The sequence below is a fragment of the Apiospora phragmitis genome (assembly GCF_038363925.1).
Source record: "Apiospora phragmitis strain CBS 135458 chromosome Unknown utg000002l:1.0-5516284.0:1.0-5523493.0, whole genome shotgun sequence".
NCBI classification, from domain to species: domain Eukaryota; kingdom Fungi; phylum Ascomycota; class Sordariomycetes; order Amphisphaeriales; family Apiosporaceae; genus Apiospora; species Apiospora phragmitis.
Window position 1 is genome coordinate 4,767,305 of NW_027117400.1, and position 18,481 is coordinate 4,785,785.

General features: G+C 52.4%; 4 protein-coding genes across 4 annotated transcripts; all 4 read left to right on the forward strand.

Annotated features, from left to right (window-relative positions):
- Positions 1 to 948: 948 nt before the first annotated feature.
- On the forward strand, positions 949 to 3,081 carry PG994_002244 (uncharacterized protein; the record flags this gene model as incomplete). The annotated part of the gene is made up of 7 exons (XM_066853653.1): positions 949 to 1,158; positions 1,348 to 1,388; positions 1,557 to 1,583; positions 1,645 to 1,720; positions 1,786 to 2,316; positions 2,379 to 2,802; positions 2,853 to 3,081. Exons 1-7 carry the CDS (start codon positions 1,134 to 1,136, stop codon positions 3,079 to 3,081), a joined length of 1,353 nt encoding a protein of 450 aa, XP_066721794.1. The 5' UTR covers positions 949 to 1,133.
- A 1,841-nt stretch (positions 3,082 to 4,922) lies between these two features.
- Positions 4,923 to 9,041, forward strand: PG994_002245 (uncharacterized protein; the record flags this gene model as incomplete). Its single annotated transcript, XM_066853654.1, has 6 exons — positions 4,923 to 4,947; positions 5,040 to 5,191; positions 5,258 to 7,629; positions 7,780 to 8,202; positions 8,275 to 8,944; positions 9,012 to 9,041. The coding sequence occupies 6 exons, from the start codon at positions 4,923 to 4,925 to the stop codon at positions 9,039 to 9,041; spliced, it is 3,672 nt and encodes a 1,223-aa protein (XP_066721795.1).
- Positions 9,042 to 11,476: 2,435 nt separating this feature from the next.
- PG994_002246 (uncharacterized protein) lies at positions 11,477 to 12,187 on the forward strand (the record flags this gene model as incomplete). Its single annotated transcript, XM_066853655.1, has 1 exon — positions 11,477 to 12,187. One exon carries the CDS (start codon positions 11,477 to 11,479, stop codon positions 12,185 to 12,187), a length of 711 nt encoding a protein of 236 aa, XP_066721796.1.
- A 2,595-nt stretch (positions 12,188 to 14,782) lies between these two features.
- Positions 14,783 to 17,703, forward strand: PG994_002247 (GTPase-activating protein GYP5; the record flags this gene model as incomplete). The annotated part of the gene is given in 5 exon segments (XM_066853656.1): positions 14,783 to 14,887; positions 15,039 to 15,402; positions 15,470 to 15,875; positions 15,892 to 17,584; positions 17,641 to 17,703. 5 exon segments carry the CDS (start codon positions 14,783 to 14,785, stop codon positions 17,701 to 17,703), a joined length of 2,631 nt encoding a protein of 876 aa, XP_066721797.1.
- Positions 17,704 to 18,481: the final 778 nt, after the last annotated feature.

An 18,481-nucleotide genomic window follows, 5' to 3' on the forward strand; every position in this document is an offset into this window, starting at 1 on the left:
CGTAAAGCCACACAATTTGAGTGATAGTGGTCCAACAAGTTGATCACTTTTTGATCACTGCAACGCAAGCAGGCAAGGCTGTTCGTTTAGTGGGATATGCTATATGTGCTTTTTGCTTCCCGTGTCTAGTTTCTGGGAATATCAAAGGCCAGTATCAACGCTTGGAAACCTTGGAAGTCTGCTTGGTTCCGATACAGGCAGATATAACAATGATCAATCACATATAGGTTCGGTAGACAGATACATAGACAGACAACATGTACTGTACTACTGGTTTCTAACGAAGTATGTATGATGAATGGAATCTACTAATTGATCACCCCTGAGCTTCAATGTACGGTCAAGCTAGGTAGTAGCAAGCACCTAATCGAGCGTACGTGGAAGATGGTGGCCCCCTGTTACCGGTTTTTCCTCGCCCACCTGCCCATTCATATTCATTGAATTGAATTTCACGGTCTTGGAGCTAGGCTGCTTGAAGTAAAGCCTCAGTGCGCTTTCCCTCATTCGACTGCAGCCGCGCATGGGAAATCAACAACAAAAAAAAACGAAGACGGTGGCCAGAGAACAGAGACACAGGCAGCTACCAGCCAGCGAGCGTGCGATTGGCTTGGCAGAGAGCATTCACTCACTCTTCACCACAGTGCACTGCACCAAGCCAGTTGCCAGTCCAAGCATCCGAGACCCCTCCTGCCACCACCCCTGTTCACCTGCAAATCAATCAATTAACTGCTAATCAACTGCTTCCAGTGTCCTGCCCAGCACACCAGCACCCAAGCAACCTCCCCCCACCCCACCTTGAGATTATTAGTCAACCCACCGATTGCCGTCCCTGTCAATCCCGTTTCTGTGTTGTTGACCTCCTCTCGCAGTCCTTCCCGGTCCTTCCCTCTCCCCATAGGCCGGTCGGCGAAGCTAAGCTACCCAGGGTCAGGTATCTTTTGATAATTTCAACCTCCCCCCCAAAGTGGGCTGTCGTCTTCCAGTCTAAACAATCCACCTCAAACCTCTAATCCCTCCTCTCTCTTCACTTTCTGTGTCTTGTCTCTGGCTGTCTGTTTTTGATCTTTCTTCTTGAACCATTCTCACCTTCATCGTCTTTTCTCACTGCTTTTGCATTCCATCCAACTGACAAGATGCGTGAGATCATTAGCATTAACGGTATGTTGCTCCCTCCTCCTATCCCTCGCTCTGCGCTTTGTTTTTGTCCCTTCGCGCGTGTTTTTCGCCCACACCGCAACATCCCGCGCTGCCTCCTTCGGCCATGCTGTCGCTTTCCCTCCAAGCCCAATCCATGTTCAATGTTTCAACCCCGACTTCAGAGCCCGTACTGACTTTGTGTTTGTGTAGTCGGCCAGGCTGGTTGCCAGATCGCCAACTCGTGCTGGGAGGTAAGCTGTCGCCACTCCTTTATCAACATCCCGTCGACGCTGCTTGTCGCGGTGCTACCGAGGCACCCGTGAAAAGTTACCACGCCGAGGACAAACCTATCACAGACGCGACACCCACAATAAGCATTACATTAGGCCAAATAAACTGACATGAATACACCATTATAGCTCTACTGCCTCGAGCACGGTATTCAGGTATGTCTTGATGTCAAATTCATATTTGCACGACAAGGTTGCTGACTCCTGATTTCCACAGCCCGATGGTTACCTGACCGAGGAGCGCAAGGCTGCCGATCCTGACCATGGCTTCAGCACTTTCTTCTCCGAGACTGGTGTGTAGATATTGCTTCTTGTTCTTTTCGCGAGGCGGTGGGTTGCTAATCACATATCACGCTAGGCCAGGGCAAGTACGTCCCCCGTACCATCTACTGCGATCTCGAGCCCAATGTCGTCGACGAGGTCCGCACCGGTACCTACCGATCTCTGTTCCACCCTGAGCAGATGATCACTGGCAAGGAGGATGCCTCCAACAACTACGCTCGTGGCCATTACACTGTCGGCAAGGAGCTGATCGACCAGGTCCTGGACCGTGTTCGACGCGTCGCCGATAGCTGCGCTGGCCTCCAGGGTTTCCTGGTCTTCCACTCGTTTGGTGGTGGTACCGGTTCCGGTTTCGGTGCTCTCCTCATGGAGCGCCTGTCTCTCGACTACGGCAAGAAGAGCAAGCTGGAGTTCTGCGTCTACCCTGCCCCTCAGACCAGCACTTCGGTTGTTGAGCCTTACAACTCGATTCTCACCACCCACACCACTCTGGAGCACTCGGACTGCTCCTTCATGGTTGACAACGAGGCCATCTACGACATCTGCCGCCGCAACCTTGGCCTTGAGCGCCCCAACTTCGAGAACCTCAACCGCCTGATTGCCCAGGGTAAGTGCCGATCGTCTTGGCGTTGATTCTCCTAACCCAGCATATTCTAACTTATATAATAGTCGTCTCTTCCATCACCGCTTCTCTCCGATTCGACGGTTCCCTCAACGTCGATCTGAACGAGTTCCAGACCAACTTGGTCCCCTACCCTCGTATCCACTTCCCACTGGTCGCCTACGCGCCCATTGTCTCGGCTGCCAAGGCTGCCCACGAGGCCAACTCGGTTCAGGAGATGACCATGTCTTGCTTCGAGCCCTACAACCAGATGGTCAAGTGCGACCCCCGCAACGGCAAGTACATGGCCACCTGCCTGCTGTACCGTGGTGATGTCGTCCCCAAGGACGCCCATGGTGCTGTTGCCACCCTCAAGACCAAGCGCACCATCCAGTTCGTCGACTGGTGCCCGACCGGTTTCAAGCTGGGTATCTGCTTCCAGCCTCCTCAGCTTGTCCCTAACGGTGACCTCGCCAAGGTCGACCGTGCTGTGTAAGTTGAACCCCAACCACCTATGCAACATTATTCTAACATTGATATAGCTGCATGCTGTCCAACACCACTGCCATCGCTGAGGCCTGGTCCGCCCTATCCTCCAAGTTCGATCTCATGTACTCGAAGCGTGCTTTCGTCCACTGGTACGTCGGCGAGGGTATGGAGGAAGGTGAATTCTCCGAGGCCCGTGAGGATCTGGCTGCTCTCGAGCGCGATTACGAGGAGGTGGCGACGGACTCTCTGGATGTTGAGGGTGATGTTGAGGCCGAGTACTAAGGCACACACGAAAGGCATGTCAGCAGCCAGCGGGGCAGGAAAGTGCCTCGTGATGGGGACCGGCTGAGGCCTCGGGTGCTCTGAATAACCGAGCTAATGCATGATACCCTGATTGTCTTTGTGAAAAGATGCAGAAAGGCCGGTTGTTGTTGCATGAGTATAGGGGCAGGATGGTTGTCCCATTCTTGCGAGGATGTATGAGATAACCAGGGGACGAGGGGCATTGAGCATTCGATTCACACTGAGCCTGAGGATGCGTAGTAGCCGTATACACTTTGTACCCCCATTCTATGAAGTTTAATGGTATGACAGGAGCCAATATTTCTTGTATTCTTGTTTAATGATTGGCCAATCCCGTCCAGACCCAACCTTGCCTTGTGCCCATTTGTTCAATCACCATGACATGAATTGCGATCAAGATTCATAAAAAGCCACAGGAAAAAGCGTACTATTATTGACTACTGTGCATACATACATATTCATGGTCCAAACGGCTTATTTCATCATTGTTCCCCGAGGCTTATACAGCAAATGGATGCCCAAGATTGAGGGACCCACGATGAAGTGTGACGGTTGGGCGTAAGTTGTTTCTAGGGGGACATGTCCAGTAGCCAATGGACTCGTGCTCAGAAGATAAACATGAAGGTTGCAAGCCTGCTGCACTCCGCAATCTGAACCCAGAGAAATCCGGTGAAATTCGGTTGGCAGAGACGTGCAGACAAGGTGCATGTCGTTCATAACCGCTTCTGCCAATCAGGTGGCAGCTAGTTTCGGCTCGTGACAGTAAGATTGCGTTTCCATGGAGGCCCGGCCACATATATTGGCTTGATGGATACAACGTACTTACATAAGGTAGATATTGAAATTGGAGAAGCTGTATCGGTTGTCTCTGCGGGCAGAGAAAGTCAATTCATGCTTCGATCATGTAGACTTTCAGTGCTCTGACAGACATGCGTGCGCATACATGCAGACATGGATAGCTGAACATCGAGCTTTCGCGCTTTCGAGCTTCGAGCTTGGGCCGGAATTGAACCCTTTTGCCAGGTTGGGCTGCAAAGACTAAAACTGACGTCTGATGACCTGCGAATACACCGAACTGGAATTAGTAGTCCACCCCAGAACGGAGCCTCTGGAGCTTATGAGCTCACAGGCAGACAGGCGAACAGCCCCTGTCCTGTTCTTGGCCATCCTGCCTGTGCTAGAGAAGAAACTCCACCCTGAAAAAAACAACGGGCCACCAGGCGATCCCCTTTGATTGATTGACGACGCCAGCACCAGCCAGCCTCCTCCAAAAGTTGAATCATCTGGACAGTAACCTTGCAATTGGAGATGGTGCACCACCGAGCGCACAGAACATCTCGATAATTAAACCTTCCAAGCAAGGAGACTGGCTGACTGCGTGTGCCTACTGCTACTTACTACGGTTATACTGTACTTTCCCATCATCATACACCCCCGAGGCTTGAACTTCGACGTCGCCCAGGCCCCTTGGCGTCTTTACCGATTTACGGCCAGATAATCGTAACCGAACACTGTTCCGCAATCGCCGACCGACATACTACTACCATCTCCATACACTCAACTTTATTGCGCAGCCAACCAAGCAGCCGAGGCTGGGCTTCATACGCTTGTTTCCACCTCGTTCCTTCCTCTACCAATTCATGACGAAGATAATAAGCTGTTAGAGTTGGAAGTTGAGCTGCCTGGAGTGGACGTCTTCTGCGAACTACGATCATATCAGCTATAATACCTCGTCCATCGCCAGAATACGACTCGCAATCGTTAAAGCCCGTTCTAACAAATCCCCCCGAACAAATCCAACCGAGCTCGGCAACGCAATCATGTCGATCGAAGCTGTTGAGGCAGGTAAGTGCTTACTGGCATACTGTTTCTCTCAGAATATAGTAGTTTGCTTCTTGTTATCGCCATAGCAAACTAACATTACCATCTGTATACAGCTGTGCCGAACCTCAACCTTACCCCCGAGGAGAAGCGGATCTATGGCCAGCTCTTCCGCCAAGCCGACACCGAAAGTGTAGGCGTCGTGACTGGCGAAGTAGCTGTCAAGTTCTTCGAGAAGACGAGACTAGATTCCTCCATTCTTGGCGAGGTAGGTTTACGCTCCCTGCGCAAGTGCAAACGTCGAGGTGCTGATATGAGTATCTTCCGTCATTAGATCTGGCAAATAGCAGACCAGGAGAATCGCGGCTTCCTGACACCCGCTGGTTTCGGCCTCACCCTCCGCCTCATCGGTCACGCGCAAGCCGGCCGCCAACCATCTCGAGAGATCGCCCTCCAACAGGGTCCCATTCCGCGTTTCGAAGGCTTCACGCCCGCCGGCCCCCCCGTACCTCCGCCGCAACCGTCGCCGTTACAGGCCCAAGGAACCGGCGGCGCGCCCATCCGTATACCTCCTCTGACGCCCGAGAAAGTATCGCAGTATGCCAGCTTGTTTGAGCGACAGGGCCTGCAGGGGAACCTGCTGCCTGGCGACATGGCCAGGACTATTTTCGAGAAATCAGGTCTACCAAATGAAGTGCTGGGCAGGATCTGGCAGCTCGCTGATACTGAGCAGAGAGGTTCTCTTGTCCAGACGGAATTTGTCATTGCGATGCACCTGCTTACGTCTATGAAGACGGGCGCCCTGCGAGGTTTGCCCAACGTCCTACCGGCTGCTCTGTATGAAGCTGCCACGAGACGGGGTTCGGTATCTCGTCAAAGCCCCCAGCCAACCGGCCAACCGCTCTCGGCTATCCCTCGACAACTGAGCGGCTCGGCTCACATACGTCCCGCTGGTCAGATGCCACGATCGCCTCTGAACCCCCAGGCTACAGGCCTCGCCCCGCAGATGTCTGGCTCAGACTGGGCCGTGACCCCGGTCGATAAGGCGAGGTTCGATCAGTTCTACAACGACCTGGATAAGACAAACAAGGGTTTCATCACCGGTGAAGAGGCCGTGCCTTTCTTGAGTCAATCGAACCTTTCGGAGGATGCGCTAGCTCAGATCTGGGATCTCGCTGATATCAATTCCGAGGGGCGGCTCACCCGAGACACATTTGCCGTCGCTATGTTCCTTATTCGCCAACAACGGACCCGGCGAGACGGCTCTAATACTGTGCCCACGACGCTGCCTCCTAACCTAATCCCGCCGTCGTTGCGCACTCAAGTGCGTCCTCCTACTGCCAGCGGTTCTCCTTTCGATGCGCCTGCTCCTGCACCTCCTCAACCGCCGCCGGCGCCCAAGTCCGCTCTCGACGATCTCTTTGGCCTCGACTCGCCCGCTCCTCCTGCCCCTGTACAGGTTTCCCAGACCACTGGCGGTTCGACTGCGAGGGATCCCTTTGCGTCGGCGTCTCCCATGCCGCCGGCCTCTCCCGTCCGAGCTTCCCCTACCGGCAACCAATTCAGACCTTTTGTTCCGTCGTCTTCGTTTGGCAGGGGCCTGACTGCACAGGAAACTGGCGGCTCGGCAAGCTCGGCTGGCGGCCACAAGCCGCCTGCGCATGTGGGGGATATGGATGACCTGCTCGGCGACAACGATCCGGAGATCAGCAAGAAGCTGACCAACGAGACAACCGAGCTGGCCAACTTGTCGAACCAAATTGGATCCCTGTCTAACCAGATGCAACAAGTTCAGGCCACACGTACTAGTACCGAAAGGGATATTAATCAGACCAGCCAGCAGAAGAAGAACTTCGAAACCCGGCTGGCCGAGCTGCGAGCCGCCTACGAGACCGAGATGGCGGCCGTCGATGCGCTCAAGCAGAAAAAGGAGCAGCAAATGAAGGACGTCCAATCCCTCATGCAGCAAAGTGCTGATATTCAAGAGAAACGCCAGAAAATCGTGGAGGAACACAACAAAATCTTGGCGGAGTTCCAACAATACGAATCTCAAAATGCTACCTTCAAACAGCAGATCAGCGAGGCCAATAATGAGGTTGCTCAATTGACTCCACAAGTTGAGAAGCTGAGGTCAGAATCTCGCCGGTTAAAGGGCATGGTGGCTATCAACAGCAAGCAGCTGTCCACGGTGGAGGGGCAACGTGATAAGCTGCAGGCTGAAGCGAAGGAGCTGAGCAACAGTACTGCTGAATCGCCTCGTCAAGGCAGTACTCCGTCGCCGGTTCCCGCACCTGCGCAGGTGGCAAGTCCTGCGCCGTCTTCTGCTAGTGCTAACAACCCCTTCTTCAGGCGGACTGGGAGCACTGACATGATGGGCGCCTTTGCCTCGCCCCCTGTCGCGAAGCCTTACGGCGATAAGTCGTTCGACGACATCTTCGGTGGTTTTGCCCCTAGCTCATCTAGCACACCGCCGCCACCGGCAACTTCGTTCAAGCAGCAGAATACGGGCACGTCAACGGCAAGTGTTGGATCTTTTGCAACCCCGGGAACTTCTAGTCCTACTGTCAGTCGGCAAGATACCCTGACTGCTGAGCCCCCAGCTCCGCCTCTATCCCGGCAGATGACTTCTAGCTTCCTGCCTCTGGGTAACATGAGCGAGTCACTAACCTCTTCTCGCCAGGCATCTCCCCCCAATGAGCCGGGCGGGTGAGCCTAGTGTCATTTCTCCTGCCGCTACTGCTCAACCCATCGAACCTACCGCAACTGGTCAGAGTGTGGCTTCAGGCGCAGATGCTGCCAAGAGCTCGGACACGGAAGAGAAACCAGCTATGGCTACAGATGGCGTACCTATCCCAGGTGCTTTCCCCGAGAAGACCCAAAGGCTGCCGGCGAGAACCCATTTGGCGGCAACCGGGATAGCGAGATCTTCGAAAGCATGAAGAAGGAGCCCGTGAGCGCCAAGGACGACTTCGACTCGGCATTTGCCAGCTTCGGCTCCAGCAGCGGTCAAGAAAAGCCCAAGGACACTAACAATACCTTCACGAAGTTTGACAGCGAGTTCCCCCCGATTTCTGAGCTTGACCGAGATGACGACTCCGAGACCGCTAGTGAGGGAAATGGGTTCGACGATGATTTCGCTCCTGCTTCGCCAACCACGAAGAAGGCTGATACTAAGGAGGCACCCCATTCTGCGTCACCTGTAGAAGCCACTCGGTCTGCTGCAAACGTCCCGGCTGCCGAAGGATCCATTGGAGCCTCCTCGTCTACGCACTCCACGAAGTATGATTGATTTTTCATTTTATCGACCTCCTTGAACAATAACACACAACCAGTGCTAACCACCAGTAAAAGTGCCACCACAGCCCCTAAGGACGATGATCCCTTTGCCCCAGCATCTGACTTTGCACCTGCCCCTAGCACTGTTACCAACACTGCCCCGCCGGCTGCGAAAGGGGCCTTCGACGATCTGGATGATGAGTTCGAGGGTCTTGAAGATGCTAAAGAGGGCTCTGCCGACGACGAGTTTGCCAACATTTCGCGATCAAACCTTGATGACTTCAACCCCGTTTTCGATAGCAGCCCTCCGCCTTCTCAGCCCAAAAACGAATCGTCCAACGCCTCCAACGCCTTCGGGATTGATAGCAGCTATGACTTTGGGAACGTATCTACTACGTCTGCTGGGGGCCCAACGATTTCGTCGAACCATGCTGGCGCATCGGCTGCGGGTCAAGGGCCCAAGTCCCCGGACAACCAAGAGTGGGATGCGTTGTTCGCTACTTTGGATGATGCTCCTACCAACAATGGCACCAGCGAAACGGCAGCACCCAAGGCCAACGAGCAATCACAGAGTCCCGTATCCCCTAAGTCGGGCCTTGCTCCTCCTCGGCCTGAGAATACTGGCAGAGCACTTACGGAGGATGGTACACACGATGACCCAATTTTGAAGAACCTGACCGGCATGGGCTACTCGAGGAACGATGCGTTGAATGCTCTGGAGAAATATGATTACAATCTCGAACGGGTGAGTAACGCGTAACGCCGTACACAAAGAGGCTTCGGTTAAGACACCCGCTGATACTTTAGCGCAGGCTGCCAACCACCTTGCGAATCAATCCTAGTCGGGGGGGTTTTTTTTTCCAGTCATACGGTGGAAGCGGTCATGGTGGTGGTAGTGGTGGTGGTGGTGGTTTGCTTTGGTTGTTACTTACTTAATATGAGAGTGAGGATGGGGGCTGGAGAACCAACCCTCAACTTTCACACACACACACACTTACAATACGACGAAGACTGTGTACGCTTTTATACTCGTTTTATTTTTATGCATGGGAAGGCCGAGAACTTGCGAGATACCTTCACGTTTTTCTTTGTTACATCCTTTCGTTTTAATCCAGCTTGCATATCAGGGGCGTGATGACATGTTTTATCGTATTTTGGTTTCCTCATCCTCACTCGCTGTGGTGACTCAAGTTGAGAGGATTCATTAGCATTCGTTTTACATATTTATATTCTGGCCTTTCGAGATGTCTATGGGAATTGATAATTTTGAACCAAGTACGTGATGAGTGGTGTCTTTGCTACCAAATACGTTTATTAGTAAATAAATAGCTACTTGGATGGGACTACACCTAGCAAGCGATCTGCGTCCGAACGAGTGCTTCATTCTATTTCTTTCAGGCACTGAGTATGATCATACATTAGTTGCTTGACCTTCCCAGTTGATTGCTCATTAGAAGTGTCTTTCCTCGCGGGCTCGACAAGAAGATTGCTACTCCTAGAGCCTGGAAAGGGGAATTAGAAACAACCTGTCCGCTGGACATCCATTTGGCCATGATCAGTCATACTGTGGCCGATTGTAGTCAAACAAACCCCATCTTTCGTTTACAACTCTACTGGATGGCACTCGCTTCCTCTTTATTCTCAAGAAGCAAGGTTTTCTCCGAACAGGACCACCTCAAACCATGAAATGTGGAATGTCTCTGTCTTCGTGACTGGGAGACGGTCAATGTAAAACGCAAACCTAGATAATGAATATTATCTGGAATTTATGATGAAATAACTTTAACGGTTGGTAACTGAAGATTCGCAAAAGAAGCCAACGTTGCTGTGTGCCTTGGTTCCTATCATCCACGAATACAACGGACGGCCTGCAAATCGGCACTACTCGCCCGCAGAAGACCACTTCGAACATTTATAATAGACATATAGGCTTACCCTGGACGCTATCGTAATTGATTATGACCTGCCAGAGGTCTTACTGTTGTTGTTGGCCATCCCTCAGAAGAGAGTGGCTTACCCCTATTCCTGGAGAAGGTACATGGGTACTTCATCCCCCCTTTCACTCCCAACACAGCACAGCAAATAAGTAGGTAGCGCTAGCGCCAGCACCACCACTGCAACCACAACAACATCATCATCATCATGGAGGAGAGGCCCTCCAAGCCTCGATACGCCCAAGTCGCCAAGGCCAAACCTCAGCCCCAGGTGCAGGTGCAGGCCCCCCGGGCACTCCTGCGCCTGGTGCTGAGGAAGAGGCAGGCCACAAGAGAAGGTATATATATATGAATCTTTTTTCTGTTGCTTTTTTATTCATTGTCTGCTTGTTCGCGATATGTTTCTGGAGCTTGGATGTGAATGAAGCTCGTTTATGTGTATTTCCTCTCCTGTTTTGATCGCGTTCTGCTGGCTGTATACCGAGATAGGGGGTGCTATTTGCTCCTTGTGATCGAGGTCGTCGTCGCCCTCGAGCTTGGTGATATATATATGTGACTACTGATTTCGCCGTCGCGCTGGTGCGGTTCGTCTCTTTGATGGGCGGTTTCCATCCGAAGAGCTCCCTTGTGGTTGCTCACCTCCGACCAGAGAGTCGCGACCCTACGCGAGTGACGCGCGCGTCACGCATCGCTCACGCATTGTCAGCATCAGAGCTCTGCCCAGTCGCGATTTATCTAACTATCTGTTTTCCTATCAGTACCTGGACTGACTGACTGACTTGTTCCCAGCATCAGCACCATCTTCCAACAATCAGAAAGAAGAAGCCAGCACCTCTTTCTCTCCTGCACCTAAAATCAGTCACATCCTATCGCATATAAGTGACGAGCCTTCTGAACCATCAACAACACCCATTTGTGATGAGCTCTTTCAATCTACTTTACCACCCCCCAGAACCTCTGCGCCAGGTGAAGCAGCAGCCGTTTCTTTCAACCACAGAATCAGAAGCGCGCATGAGTTAAGCGCCTCTTGGTTTTCGATATTCACGACTTCCTCGCAACCCAATTCGTCTTCGTCTGATGATCAAGCCATGTCTCAATACGCACAGAGACGTCGCGACATCTGGAGTCATCATGGAAGTAGTCGCAGCCGTCGCAGCGGTCTGAGATCTCGAACCACTCAATCTGTTGCAACAGATAGTAAAAGCTCGCGCGATGACGGATCCTCATCATCCTGTTCCAAGCCGTCGGGCCATCGACTGAGATACCCCGTAGCCGCCGGAGACTTTGTGCCTCAATCGTTCCTTGGTCGACCATCGGGCGCGTCGGCTCCTCGTTATGGCACAATGGAAGCGATGAAACGCGCATATCACGCACATGTTGCGACCGCATACCCTCCAGTTATCTGCTATGCATACGGAAACGCTCCGGTCCCCTATGGTATTCAGGGAAATGTCTCGAGCTACTATAATGTTCACGGACACTTTTCGGACGCCCGCAACCCGATGTTGCCAGCCAGCTCAGAGATTCATGTGACGACGCATACCGATCGGGTACATGTTGGCAAGGGTCACAATGCCGTCGAGAACCAGAGCACGAGCGAGAAGGACGATGCCACCGAGATCAGAGACACAGCCGAAGATACTGCCATCGATCCTCCGCAAGAGAGCCCGACCGCACCCGCCTGGTTCTTCCCACCAAAAGTCCGCACCAGCAAAGACATCTGGGCACCCGACTGCGTGGGCGACCGACGAGTGACCGACTGGCCCAGCCTTAAGGAGCTGAGCAGCGCTGGCGACAAGCGCGCTGTGAGAGGAGAAGATCGAATGCTGCCCATCCCCCGATATCATAACGTTGACGCACGATTCGTGCATCTCTTTGGACAGGGCGAGGACAGTCCGACGGCCTTTGCTGCGCCTACAGTTAGGGTACCCTACTCGTACCGCAAGTACGCCGTCAACCTCACCGGTCCGGTCAACCGATACCCTATCCCGTGCGACCGCAATGAAGAGGAAGCCAAGGGAAAGAAACTGCAGTCCGCCGTTCACCTGGGCTAGAGCCCCGAGCTCGAACAGCATATTCTTGCATTGTTAGAGGAGGACATCTAGGCGGTTCATCCTATGAGGAAGGAGCATGACATTCTCACTGTTTCTTGATGGACACATTAGCGATTTACGATTGCATTGATGACTTACGATTATGTCGATGACATGCGATGCGTTAACGATTTACGAGTCATTATCGCCCTGCTGAGAGGTTGGCCTACAACACGCAGCCCTGGATTTGGATGCAATTGGCATGGAAGACAGCGCCACTTCTGGCGGTAATTTCAAGGGGTGAAGTTTATTTGGACCCATGAGATGGGACGGGAGTTTTCTGGTTTCCCAACAATTGTACATGAACCAAGAGACAGAACATCTCACCAAAGAAAACCTATATCTCTCATCTGATCATGCAGTGTAATTGATTGTGAAAAGAGATGTCGTACTATGAATATGAAAGAGCTTGTGACACAAAAATAACGTCAGTATTTTGTAATAAGCATCTCGGACTTCCATCAATCACCAGGGGATGTGGTCTAGTGGTATGACGTTTCCTTAGCATGCGCTACTATCCTTCTGGGTGTCGTAGACAGCATGGAAAAGGTTCTGGGTTCGATTCCCAGCCTCTCCATATAACTTTTTACTCATTCGGTAATTCTACGCTTGGTAGGGGACGATATTGAACTTTTGGCCCACTCTACAGAGTAAACATTGCCAAGGCCAGCTATTGGCCTTTTTATTTTGACAGCTAAGCCAGCTCGCAATCGATCGCAATCGGTTACTGTAAAAGGCTGGTTGATGGCCATAGGTTCATTGTACGAAAAAGTAGGCCGAGGACCAAAGAGGGCTGACTGATGGACAGTAGGTACCTATGCAGCTCTCGGCGGCCACACGTAAACAGTGGTGGTGTTCCTGCGTGCATGGGGAGATAGAGCAAGGACCACAGTTGATTGATTGGTTGTCTACTCCGTATGTCGCGAGTCAAGCCACTCCGGAGAACTAGAGAAACGCACTTCCTGGATACTGCATTAGTGAGTACGGACATACATCACACTTACACACAGACATGTGCCGCTTGTTTCTGTCACTGCGTCAAGATGTCTGTGAATAAAACACCCAACTGCCAGAAAGGGAGTACGGGAAGGAGCTTGGTCAAAGTCTAACCCTGGAGGCCCTGGAGATGTTCGAACGGTTAATAAGAATCGATCAACAACATCCCGTGGCAGATCAATCAACTACTACTACTAAGAATAGGTCGGTGAGCTGAGCCAGAGGCGACCATGAGGAGTCATGATATGTCGACCCAGCCGGCATCTATGTACATGTATGCATGCATTAGAGAAATGAAATGGCCCAAGTCAACGATGATCAAGTTGCACAATGGGAATTAGGGGTAGGGGTGGCCAGCCTGTGTTGGAAACGTTGTGTCTCACTCTGTTGCTTTTTGTGCTTTTCAGATGGCAGATGGCAGATGGCCAATCGTCCTCCTGCGCCTCTTGGCCAAATATGATCCAGAAGCAAAAAGCGGCGGCTAGAACATCCATCGAAGGTCAATAAGTTTTGGGATGTTTCCTCTGTTGAGCCTGGTCGCCGGGCCAGATTTCCAGGGACAGGGACTGAGGGAGCAAGGGTAAGGAAAATGTTGGCGGCTCTGCTTCTGACTCTGCCAATACTGACTTTCTTTTAGGGGGATTTCTGTCGTTCAGGGGTCATTCCACAGGAGCGCTTGGCCGCTTTGGCGGGGCTCGAAAGACAAACACGGTTTTAAGCCACCCTAGGCCACCGCTGAACATGACATCCCAGTGGGACGGGCCAGCAAGAGGGCCCGGCACTACCAGAATAGTGGGCTATTAACGGGGAGGATGGCAAGGGAGCAGGGGGTTCACCTGGGTAAAGGAGAGAAAACAGCATGTTCAATTTCATTTCCTTTATGCTCGTACACGTGAATACACACATGCAGCGTCGATACTGGCATTGCCTAGATCAAGTTATAGGCGGAGTTGGCTGTCACTATTTGACTGAGTTGACTGACGGACTGGCTTCCAAGTTATCTGCCATCTTCACTACCTCGGGAACACTGCACATGCATCGAGGTCATTGTGAGTGGATGAATGTTAACTCGGAGAACCACCTTACACGCCTATTTGTTTGTACCTACTACCCTTTACGCGTCCCTGTACTCCGTAGCCGTAGCAGCGCTTCTTCTCCTATTTCTGCGTCTGTGTATCCCGTTGTGACAGGTACACACCGACAACAGCCATCGAATCGGGTCGGCCAAAAGAAAAGTCCCAAGTCTAACCCGACCTCGACGAAACCACCAAAAAGCTCCACCATCCACCATCGACTCTGGAGCTTCGAAGGAACATCCATTGAAACACACAGTCGCGCGACACCTCCCCAAACCAAACCAATCGTTCGGAGGACAACCGCCCTACCGCCGTCCAAAAACCACATACCGCCCGAATGCATTCCTAAACCCTCTTTCTCTGACATTGCATTATACCGCTACTCCTAGCCTTTGGACCTTTTGTCATTGCCGACTGCTTTCTTGTTCCGACCCATTGACATTCTTTATATCCGCCCTTTTGACTACTCGGCTCGACAATCACTATGGCCGAACAAGGAGAGGCGCCGCACACTGCCGCTCCTCCTGCAGTAGAGGTGCAGCACCCAAAGGGGGACGACGAATCGGCCCTCTCGGACAGAGAAGACAATGTACGTCCACTGCTTTATTAATACACTGGGGGCCTTTGCCCGCATTCTGTGTATGCCACCGCCTCATGTCCAGCGGTTGCACAGCATCATGCCCCCAACCATCTGATCTGTCTTGTTTGTCACCGTTGCTGATCCCATGGCCTTTCTGCAGGACACATTCGAGGATGCCGTCGATGCACGCTCTGTCCGATCCCTCACGAAACGAAGCTCTTCGGCCCACAAGCCTGCCCCGTCGCCCCCTGTGAAAGATGAAGAAGAGCCGGAAGCGGTACCAGACAAGCCTACGTCGAACGTGGTCCCAGAACCCGAAACTGAGAAAGCTCAAGTCAACGGAGACTCGGCTGCCCACGATGACGAAGCACTTGCACTGCCAGAGAAAGACGCGGAGCCTATAGCAGAGGATGATTTGCCCACGGACTCAAAACGGGAACCGAGCGTCATCTCCAACGGTACCTTGGACGAGATAAAGCTGGATGATATGAAGTTGGATGACGACACTGCCATGCTGGCGAAAGGTATGTCACACTCTTCAGATTGTATGCTGTCTACCTGTCGACGAAGTTGCTGACATTTCTTCTGCAGAAGAAGTACAAGAAGAAGTAGAGCAGCCACCTGCCGTGCCGCCTAAGAGGCCGGGTAAGAAGCTGTCGTTGAGCAATCTTGCAAGCTCACTCCCCTCAATGCCTTGGTCTCCCAACGCTGTCGAGTCACCCCCCAAGGACAGCTCCAGTCCTCCTCCCGCACCAGCAACTAGTACTCCAAGAGATTCTCTCGTCGCCGATAAAACCCCGGGACCTCTCCAGCGGAAACTCACCAGCCCCTTCACATGGCTCTCCTCACGGAATTCCAAAGACAATAGTTCGCCTCCAGCGACCGTCGTTCGAAATACGAGGCGTGATACTGCAAGCTCGATGGCAACTTTGAGTAGTAACCCGGAGATGATGCTGAGCAAGCTCGAGGAAGGGGACAAGAATGGAGCACGGCCGAGGTCAGTGAGAGAATAGTCTTAAGGACCGCTTCAAATTGGTTCGCATGCGGGAGGAAGCCGGCATAGTGTTGCCGGAAGAGGAGGGCGATGTCCAGGGCACCCAGCCAGCAGCAATAGACACCACAAATCTTGCTGCTGAAACCATAGAGGCTGGGCCCCTTTCTCCTATTCCCCCCAGCCCAAACCCAGACCTTGCACCGGGTACAGTGTCGGGTGTTATGGCTGGGCCCTCTGCCATATCCGATTCTCAGGTCGATTGGGATCTCTGGCAAAACGTTGTCTACGAGGGCCCTGCTGCGGTGGCGAGAACCAGCGCAGAGGAGTTGAGCCAGGCCATTGCGACGGGCATCCCTAACGTCATTCGCGGTGTTGTTTGGCAGGTACTTGCTCAGAGCAAGAACGATGACTTGGAGTTGGCTTACCGGGAGCTACTTGCTCGAGGTACTGAGAAGACCCCGAATAGGAACAGCAACAGCACCTCCATCAGCTCGCTCAGCAACGGCAACCTAAGCATCGAAAAGGAAACAGTTACGTCGTCGGCGTCCTCTGTCCACTCGGAGAAATCCGGGTCTAACGGCACAAAGTCTCCTGTTCCCTCAGAAAAGGATGTCGAGGCTATCCAAAGAGCCCAGGCTGTGGCGGCCGCCGAACGAAAGAAGAAGGACAAAGAGGACATTATCAAAGTCCAAAAGCTGGAGAAGGTCATCCGCAAGGATATGGGTGCGAGGACGAGCTACTCCAAGCACGCCCAGGCTGCCGGGCTTCAGGATGGCTTATTCGGAGTCTGCAAGGCGTATGCTCTTTACGATGAGGGTGTGGGCTATGCCCAAGGCATGAACTTCCTTATCATGCCTATCCTTTTCAACATGCCCGAAGAAGAGGCCTTCTGTCTCCTGGTAAAGCTGATGCACGAATACAAACTGCGGGATCTGTTCATCCAGGACATGCCGGGGCTTCACATGCGTCTCTACCAATTCGAGCGGTTGCTGGAGGACCTCGAGCCCGCGCTCTACTGCCACCTCCACCGCCGGGGCATCACTGGCCATCTGTATGCTACACAGTGGTTCCTGACACTCTTTGCCTACCGGTTCCCTCTTCAACTCGTCCTCCGGATCTATGATTTGATTCTTTCCGAGGGTTTGGCGGCCATCCTGAAGTTTGGCATTGTTCTGATGCAGAAGAACAAGGAAACGCTACTTGGCATGTCTGACATGGGCCAACTGACCACCCATCTCAAGGATAAGCTCTTCGATGTCTATGTCGATCAAGCTCCTAGTGCGGGCAGCATTCTTGAGAACGGGTTCTTTGGCAGCAGTTCGGCCAGTGTAGACAAGGAGGTCTACCGGGCTGACCAGCTCGTGCGTGACGCGTGCGAAGTGAAGGTCACCCCTGAGCTTCTGAAGGCCTACACGGCGGAGTGGGTAGAGAAAACCCGTGCCGAAAAGGAGCGTCAGCAAGAACTCGACAGATTGAGGTCCCAGAACGCAAGCTATGCCATTCAGGTTCGAAAGCTGGAAAAGCATGTCGAGGAAAGTGAAAGGGACCAAGTCGAGATGGCCAACCAATTTGTGCGATTCAAGCTCCGGGAGGAGAAGCTTGAAGAAGCGAACGAGGGCCTCGACCAAAAGGTGAAGGAGCTGAGTGCTATAATCAACGAACAACAAAACACAGATGAACAGCTGGTTGCCACCAAAATGCAACTCGCTGAGGTATGTTACGACCTATTCCTACTTACATTTTTCGTGATTACTAACAGATCTGATAGCTCACGGCTGAACACGAGGCCCTGAAACGGAAGTGGGCCGACCTGAAGAAGCAATTCGCATGATCGCTCCCAATCACCGGCGTGGCCATGGCCAGAAGCATAAACCCCTTGGGTCTGGCTTTAAATATAGTATGGAGGAGCTCGGTATCACGCCAGGTCAGCCAGCATTCGTGCCTGCGACGCAACGCAAAAGTTGAGACTGGAATCCGACTTTTCAATTTCCCTGTTCACCAACTCTAGGCATGAGCTGTGGGAAGAACAGATGGGAACAACGAATCATCATGAAGTGTGTCTCTACCAGCTCAACTCCTGAGGGAAAGAGCAGCTTCTTAACGACACATGAGAAAGAATATTGTGTAAATAGTAATCTCTGGAGATGATGACCACGATGAACAAGCGAAGCAGTGGAGTGTTATCGAAACCTCGAGTCGACAACCTCCGAACACTGCCCCGACCCGAGATGATTGCCAGCTAGGCAAGGGGTTCAACTTTGTATATCTCTACCACCGGTGTAGACTACTAGGATAGGAACGAGAAGAGAATACTAAATCGTGCCCCTACTTGAATGCGGATGGGGCGGATTGAGAATGGAAGGTAATCATCACGTTTTATATGCTTGAGACCCTGGGTCTCTGGAAACTCCGTCGCAATTTCAGTGCCATAGAAGATGAGGCAACAGGGAAATCACATCCGCGTACCTCCCGCCACCCGCAGAGGATGATATCAGATCACCTCCAAGTACTCTACCCAACCCCAGTTGAACATTGTCAACCCACCACCCTCACTGAACCGTGATATGAATCTTCCCACTCGAATATACCTGCCCCTGTTGAGGTAGGGT